The 8,781-nt window shown below is 36.2% G+C and overlaps 1 protein-coding gene across 1 annotated transcript; it reads right to left on the bottom strand.

Moving 5' to 3' along the window:
- Positions 1-364: 364 nt before the first annotated feature.
- On the bottom strand, positions 365-4,987 carry LOC107742640 (alpha-crystallin A chain-like). The gene is made up of 3 exons (XM_016555695.1): positions 4,587-4,987; positions 3,668-3,790; positions 365-1,259 (listed from the first exon to the last, which is right to left on the bottom strand). The coding sequence occupies exons 1-3, from the start codon at positions 4,776-4,778 to the stop codon at positions 1,053-1,055; spliced, it is 522 nt and encodes a 173-aa protein (XP_016411181.1). The 5' UTR covers positions 4,779-4,987; the 3' UTR covers positions 365-1,052.
- Positions 4,988-8,781: the final 3,794 nt, after the last annotated feature.

Here is an 8,781-nt window from a genome sequence, read left to right as displayed (position 1 = left end):
TTTCCCTATTGAGGGAACTGTCCCCCCGACTGAGCCTGGTTTCTCCCAAGGTTTTTTTTCTCCATTCTGTCACCGATGGAGTTTTGGTTCCTTGCCGCTGTCGCCTCTGGCTTGCTTAGTTGGGGACACTTCATTTCCAGCGATATTGTCAACTTGATTGCACAGATACTATTTCAACTGAACTGAGCTGTAGTTACATCGTGTACGAAGACTAAGACTTTTGCTGGTATAAATAACGTATTTAGGCTGATGCAACAATATATAGATGATTCCATTTTTAGGTTACCATTTTTTTTCAGTGTATGATGTATGTTGTGACTTGTATTACATGGCAAAAATACAACAAACAAGATTTTCTTAATGGTTAATGGTACAACTTTATTTATTTATTTTTAATCACTTTTAGTAGACCACTGGGGAGTCAGTAATGAGTAGAACAGGGCTAAAATCTACAAGACAGGAAAGAGTCAATGACAAGAGAAGTCTAGAAAAGAGGTCATGACATGAGGAGGCCGAGGTCTGACTGATGATGGAATCTCCCTTGGATCAGAAATCTTCAAACAGATCAAGTTTTAACCAAGCTCGCCAACCTTTCTTGGAGCACAAGTTCTCCAACTGTCCTATCCTTTACAATAAAGGATTATACTTTTAAATAATGATTACTCTTATTGTAGCCTAGATCACCAGGATGGTCAAAAATCAGAGCAATGACTGTTTGCAATTTATCATCTGACTAGAGAGGAGTGTAGAAGCTTGATTAAGAAATGAGACCCTCAGCCAATCATCCTGATCCATTTCCTGTGTGTCATGAAAAATGAAAACAATCATAGTGGATTATGGAGATTATTAGCTAGTGTAGTCTAATGAAAGAAGGTATTAGGTCAGATATACACTGACACCCTTTGAGGTGGAAATGGGAGGAAGGGTTTATTTAATCATAAACAAATAGAGGATTTGCTTAAATCCACCTTTAGATGCCCTCTGAAATGAAAGCCCCCTGTGAGCCCCACTCACACCTCCATACCGCCACCTGGCTGTGGGGAGTGACCTGTCTAAGAGGAGGAGCCTGAGTTGGTCTTGTCCTCCCGGGTAACAGGGATGGTGCGATCTCCACGACCATCCTCTATGCCACCAGTCTTGGCTCCAAAAAGAGTAAGCAGGCCATCAGCAGATAGTATGCAGATGATAGCAGACTGGTCCACGTTAGAAGGCAGACGGTAGCGGCGGCGAAACTCACGGGAGATGTAGCCGTGATCATCCTGAGGAGCCAAACAACAAATGCAAGGAAAAGGCTATATACATTTTCATAAACCCATCATGTACAGACAGTAGAGATATTACTACTGTAGCTCTTCACCTCATGACCTGAGCAAACACTCACTATTTGCTCTTAGTTGACCTGAAGATGTGCCTGTTCTATTGTTGGAAAACTCAGTGTGGTATGAAAGTTGAAATATTTTCAGGAAAGATTAAAATAGGCCAAATTATTGTAATGGGGAATAAATGTGTAAAAATAGGAAGGGATTTTATTACTGTAAGAATAAGAACCTAAATAAAAGCCCTATTTTAGTAAATATCCACTTTCAAGTACTATTTTAAAGGCTTTATATATACATAAAATTGTTATTTAATTAATATAAAATATATTTATATATAATTAATGTAAAGGTAATTAATCAAGATGTAGATACCAATTTTCATGTTGGTAACATTTTACAGTAACGTCCCATGTTAATAGTTAATGTTAGTTAATGCATTACTATTACATAATGCATTAATTTTGTACTAAATGAGAATCTTATGGCAAATCTGTTTACTTTACTTTTCTCACAAATACGAAATTGTAAATTTGACTTTTAGATTAGATTTAGATTAGTTTGATCCTGATTACATTAGTGTAGATTTGAGCCCATATACGGCAGTGTACGTATCAGTACAGTTCAACAAGCACTGCCCAAACATAGTCACCAGGCTTTAATGTATGCTGTTGATCAGGACAGACAGAACAACAGCTTTAGGGTCAAGTCATTTTAAAACACTCAACCAGTTAGTCCCTGGAAAGATTACCCACAAGCCCTTTACTTGCGTGTAGGGACTCCAAATGGGGTGGCAGGCTATGACGCAAAAGTGACGTCAATCTGACACAAACATTCTGAGAGATCTGCTCACATTTTCCTCATCTGTGCTTCCCTTAAGGCTACTGAAACATGTAAATAAATCCATAATACTGAAATAGTAACAATGGGGATGGGAGGATGGGGATAAAAATAGAACTGAAGAGAAAACAACTGGGAGTGAGTGAATAGCTGATGAACTATGAAATTATCTTATAAAAGTTGAAATAAACCAAAAAGATTTTTCACGTATACATACACTTTTTCACACATAAAAATACTAATATATGCAGTCTGAACTGAGTGATTGCTGATCGCCTGTCTGTGAAAGTCTTATTATTTGCTGTGATGATTCGTTACATTGTGCTAAAGTAAATTACTGAATAAAAACTCGTGAATTATATCATGAATTATATTTTCCCACAATCTGTAGAATTTATCATAGGCTACTGCATTTTTATACACTATATAATTCTTTGAGACACACACACACACACAGGCACTTACACTAGTATTATACTGCTGTACTGTTACATAGTTCACTGTACACTGAACATTGTGATGCAAAACAAGCTAAATCACTGTAAATAAATCATTATTCACAAACAAGAGTTGGATTATTTAATGATTCATAACTGTACAGTTCAAATACTAGCTTCCTTCCATTATTATAAAAATCAGCACAGCGACTGATGAGAACATTTGGATGGTTAATTAAATTTCATTGTAACTTATTGAACACATTCCCTGTCATGTCCGGACTCCAAATGGGGTGGCAGGCTATGACGCAAAAGTGACGTCAATCTGACACAAACATTCTGAGAGATCTGCTCACATTTTCCTCATCTGTGCTTCCCTTAAGGCTACTGAAACATGTAAATAAATCCATAATACTGAAATAGTAACAATGGGGATGGGAGGATGGGGATAAAAATAGAACTGAAGAGAAAACAACTGGGAGTGAGTGAATAGCTGATGAACTATGAAATTATCTTATAAAAGTTGAAATAAACCAAAAAGATTTTTCACGTATACATACACTTTTTCACACATAAAAATACTAATATATGCAGTCTGAACTGAGTGATTGCTGATCGCCTGTCTGTGAAAGTCTTATTATTTGCTGTGATGATTCGTTACATTGTGCTAAAGTAAATTACTGAATAAAAACTCGTGAATTATATCATGAATTATATTTTCCCACAATCTGTAGAATTTATCATAGGCTACTGCATTTTTATACACTATATAATTCTTTGAGACACACACACACACACAGGCACTTACACTAGTATTATACTGCTGTACTGTTACATAGTTCACTGTACACTGAACATTGTGATGCAAAACAAGCTAAATCACTGTAAATCATTATTCACAAACAAGGGTTGGATTATTTAATGATTCACAACTGTACAGTTCAAATACTAGCTTCCTTCCATTATTATAAAAATCAGCACAGCGACTGATGAGAACATTTGGATGGTTAATTAAATTTCATTGTAACTTATTGAACACATTCCCTGTCATGTCCGAATGAGCTGTGACCTCACCTGTCTTTCTCCACGCCTGCCCTGGATCTCCACATAGTCATCTGTCACCTTGACACTGAGCTCATCAGGAGAGAAATGTTTCACATCCAGGCACACTGTGAATTTGTCTCTGTCAGACCTCACCTGCAGAAATGGCACAGTGCAGTTACATCAATGTGGTGTTGTTTGCTGCTAAGAATACATAAGGATTTTAGATTATTTCAGAAAAAATAAAGAAACTATTGCCACAAATTAATGAAAAAAAAAAAACAAGTTCATTCAGCTAACTGCATTCAGCATCTAGGTGGATATGATTCATGAATGGCATGTTTCACTGGTTGTTTCATTTGGAGTGACACTGTTGTGCATTGCAGTGATGGATGCATTTATCTGCAGGCAATATGAAAGAAAATCTCATCATTACTTAGCATGCCACAACATTAGATGAATAGAACCTATGTAACTTAATTCCTTGCTTAATTCTTTTCTGTAAACTTAACAGAAAAGGTACTGGTAATTTTCTCCGTGGACACTATACATTTTTCTACTGTTTTTTTTTTCTCTCTCTTACATTGTTGCATTTTTGTTCATTTCTCCATTTTAGCCTGACATTGTTTTGCCTTTTGTCAAAGTTATGCATTGTTTTTCAGTTTGCTCTTTTTTTATTGGTCTTATTTGCAATTTAATTCCTGGAGTCTGTAAGGAAAAACTCTAGAAATGTATTCTCTGGAAACCTTGCAGCGTTAAATGTTTGAGTTTCACCTCCACAATATACTTCACTTTTAGGTGATACTAAAACTTTATATGCTGTTTGTCACAAAGATGACTTAATGCTTTGATTTAATGATAAGCAACCCTTGTATTAGGCTTCAGCATCAACAGTGGCATTTTAAGATTCTAAATCTAAATCTTCTCAATTCACAGTGAAGCAGGTCATTACCTCAGAGATGCCTGAGTTGGAGGAGTCCAGCAAGCTGCGGAAGAGTGAGTGTCGATAGTAAGGGCTGATACTTGAGGCAGCAAAGGGAAAGAGGTCATAGTCGAGCAGGCCTTCTCCAAAGAACTTGTCGATGTGGCGGGTGGGGTAGCCCAGGGTGCGTCTAAACCAGGGATGTTGAATGGCAATATCCATAATGTCAGGCTTGGAAATTCGCAGCTTGGATTCTAAACGTAGACTGGAAAATTTCAACCTGATTGTGACTATTTGCACTTGATGTTGAGGAAATTTTTCAAGGAGATGATGTGGACTGAAGGCAGGTATGAGGAGGCTGATAGAGGCTGGTACAGTAGACAAAGATCCCTAATGATGTGTGCCGTCCCAAGCAAAGGCAAGCTCCTGGTTATATACCTGTGCTGCAGAAAGAGAGGTTTACAAGTGGATCTCTCTGGAATGGCATTATCTCATGGTGGGAACAGTGCTGTCAGCAGAATCGGTGGGGTGCACACTGACCTGAGAATGACAGTCTAGCCCTGAATGGCTCCCGGTAGTTCCCTGCTGGCAAGTTATCACCGGAAAATAAATGCCTGCCAAAACAAACCAGACCATACAGATGAAGTGGGGTGGCTACAGAGCATTACTAATGGTGTGTTATAGCCACTTGTTTCACCAGATGTTACTTAGTCCTGACTACTTTATAAGTACAGCTCTTCAGAAGCATATTTCCTCCTCAGAATTGAAGCTTTCCTAAAAAGTTCATTTTAAAAATTAGTCTGCAAAATTCTTTAGAAGCTGACCCAAAAAATTCATTTTTGATGGAATGTTACTATACAGAATACAAATCATGGACCACATAAAGAGAGGGATTAGTCTGGGGAATGTAGTGCATGAGTGAAATTCCCATGCTTTGCAGAATGAGTCTAGACATCAGTACGATGTATGTATTTTTAACCCTCTAAAAAATGAAATAAGTCATAAAAAGCTGTTTTTTTTTGTTCAGTATCATATTTGATACATCCGACTTTTATGGATCATATAGTATGATATAGTGAGAAGAAACAGCTCAGTTTTATTCAGAGACCCAAACTGAGCACAAATTTGGTGCAAATGCTTTATATGGCCAAAACTTAAGATGAAATTCTAATAGCTTGTAATGTAAATCAATGAGATCTTTATAACAGTATAGCAGACTACTTACATAAAATTATATAAATAGAAGTTGTCACTCTATATCTCCCAGTAATGTCTTAGTAATATAATATTTAAAGATGATCAAAACATATAATGCAATGCAATACAATGATTATTGAGAGACGAACAAATAATGTTCCTCAAAAGCCTGATGGATCGTATTTGAGTGATTTTTCTAAAAAATAAAAAAATAAAAAAATAAAGGGTAATAAAATAAAAGTTACTTAAATCCAGTAAGTGTTAATCTTCAAATATTAATAACAACATAAATGTTATTACTTAAATATCAGTAAAAAATTCACAGCAAAAAGACACATGAACAACAACCTGATGGTGGACATTTGTACAATGATACAATCAAATCAGACAACAGAAGACATGTGGTAGATTGTGTTCAACAGGTTTTTTTTTTAGCAAGTTTTAATCATGTTGATCATTTAAATGCCACAGGAATTTGTCATATCACATTTGATACAGTAGGCTTTATCGGGTAAACATTCATGATGATTGCACACACTCTCACTGGCAAAATAGAGCAAATGTTTTATTAACATTTGATGAGCTTTGAAAGTTGTATAAAACTGTTTGTGTTAAAAAATAGTGACCCATATCACTACAGTGACTCCATGGGCTCTATGTACAGTTGATCAGTCATTTGATCTGAGAATGAATAGCCATAGAAAGTAATCATATAGCTTCAGAAAACTTGGATTAAACCACTGGAAGAAAATCAACTGAGTTTAGAATGGCACGAGGGTCAGTAAATAAAGTAAGAAAAAAGAGAAATAAATCAAGCTACCAAATAAAATCAATATGAATGTTCTATATACACTTTTGGTAGATTGCAAACTGCTGCTTTTTTCCCCACTGTAGTAGTTTAATAGCATATATAGCAAGAGCACCGATGCATATGTTCAGTGAAATGGCTTAGCAAAGGTTTTATGTGTGGAGTATTTAACATATCTATTATCAGTCTGACTGAAGCCATAATGCCAATGGCAGACGTAATGACTTCCCCTCTGGTCCGTGCGGCAGCATTAGGGTAATCCTGGGGGCTTCACCTGGAACGCTGGTGAGGCTTAACTGTAAACCACCAGCAAGGCCCTTTTTCCATACCACAGACTCAATGGCCTTGGCAAACAGACCCCAGCCGAGCCAGTGGAGTGAGGATGGATGTCCAGGCCACCGGATGGGTGCTTTAATCTTTGGCCAGGTTTCAGCTCAGTCAGCAGCTTTTGTTGGAAGCTTTTTGTCAGTAGACTGAAGCATGAACGTAACTATTACAAGAGTGTGAGGTAAGAAAGGATATTTTATATCAAGGCTGGAGAGAAGATGCAAACTTCATTATCTTGCATGTAACAGTATCTTCAATAACGGTTTATGGCCTCCCTTCCATTGTTTATTCATTTACTGCGACAAATTCAATTAGGAAAGGATTTTTAAAATGGTATTTACTTCATTGTAATGTACCAACTTTTTTATACAATGCAGTAAGAAGGCTAGAATAATGAAAGCAAATTTAGAAACAACATTCAACAGTCATGCAGGTAACCAAATTTTTATCAACTGCACCATCATCTACTGCACCCTGAACGATTTGGTTTAACACAGTTTGTGCCAAGGCCACTTGCCTTCACTGGGGTTGATACTGCAACATCACATCGATCAACCTGGCCCTTACTGATAAAAGTGACAAAATTGATTCAAATGAAAGGTTGTGTTTACAACATGACCGGCTTCTGGAGGGCCACCTTCAAGCAAAGTTTAGCTCAAGCCCCAATTAAGCACACCTAAACCAGCTAATCAAGGTCTTTAAGCAAGAACACTAGAAACTTCCAGGCAGTTGTATTGGAGCTAACCTCTGAAGGAAAGTAACCCTCCAGGAGAAGGATTGGCCACCCTTGCTTTATAGCTTGTAACAACTTTTACCTCAGAGGAAAATTTGCCATCAGAGGTGCCTACAACTACATGTGGTTACATATATGTCAAATATTTCTCACAATAAGCAACCAAAATGAAAATACCGAGTAAAATCACTTGTTTTGTGACAGACACGGCTGTAGCACAGAATACAGTGAGACTGACTTTTTGTCAGCACTGTTTGTCCAAAATATGCAAGAAAACAAACCACAATAATTGTCACATTGACTAAAACAAATAGTTTTGGAATAACACAATGCAAAATACACATCCATGCAGTGTTGCCAACTAAGTTTCAGATAAAGTTGCTAAAGGAAGGTCTATTTGTTGCTAAAAGTTACTAAATGACGTTATGATGGCATTGTGCGATGATGTCATTGCGTAATCAAGATGCAAAATTGTCTCACAACATCAAATCTCAGCAAAACATATATTTTATATATGTTAATTTAGATTTATTTTAAAATATGCATAATATAATATTAAAATATAAATAACTATTTTTAAATGCGTTGAATTATTGAACACTTTTGAATGATTACAATTTAAGTTTTTTTAATAGCTAGTAAACTAGTAATACTACACATTCTCAACAATTATGCTTTAAGCAGTGTATTAGTAGTTAGTTAGTATGCTACACTCTAAGAAAAGTCTGTAAAAATAGGGCACAATCTACTATGTTAATATGAAATAATTTTCTGTATTGTTTTTTTTTTTTACCTGCATTTTAAATTACGCATTGTGTTTTCAGGTTACAGGGTGATAATGGATAATGTCATGGAAAATTACTAATATCTTTTCCATTTTTCTTACAGTGTACTAACTGTTCAACAATCGCAGGTACAAGCTACTAACAAAGTGTATCATAAATGAACAATTATTATTATTATTATTAAATTGAACAATTGCAAACAGCAGCTAACTCAATTCACGTGATGTGTGTACTGCTAGGCATCTGTGGTTTCCTCTCTTTTTTTGGATGGAAAATGTGTGCCTTTTTATTGTCCGAGTCACTTATCAAAATTTGCTAAAAGTTGCCAAATAAATTAAAAAAATTGCTACATTTGTTGCTAGGTGCTTTTGGAAG

The sequence above is a fragment of the Sinocyclocheilus rhinocerous genome, unplaced genomic scaffold (assembly GCF_001515625.1).
Source record: "Sinocyclocheilus rhinocerous isolate Xijiao unplaced genomic scaffold, SAMN03320098_v1.1 scaffold947, whole genome shotgun sequence".
Lineage (NCBI taxonomy): Eukaryota > Metazoa > Chordata > Actinopteri > Cypriniformes > Cyprinidae > Sinocyclocheilus > Sinocyclocheilus rhinocerous.
This window is presented reverse-complemented; position numbering and strand designations above follow the sequence as displayed.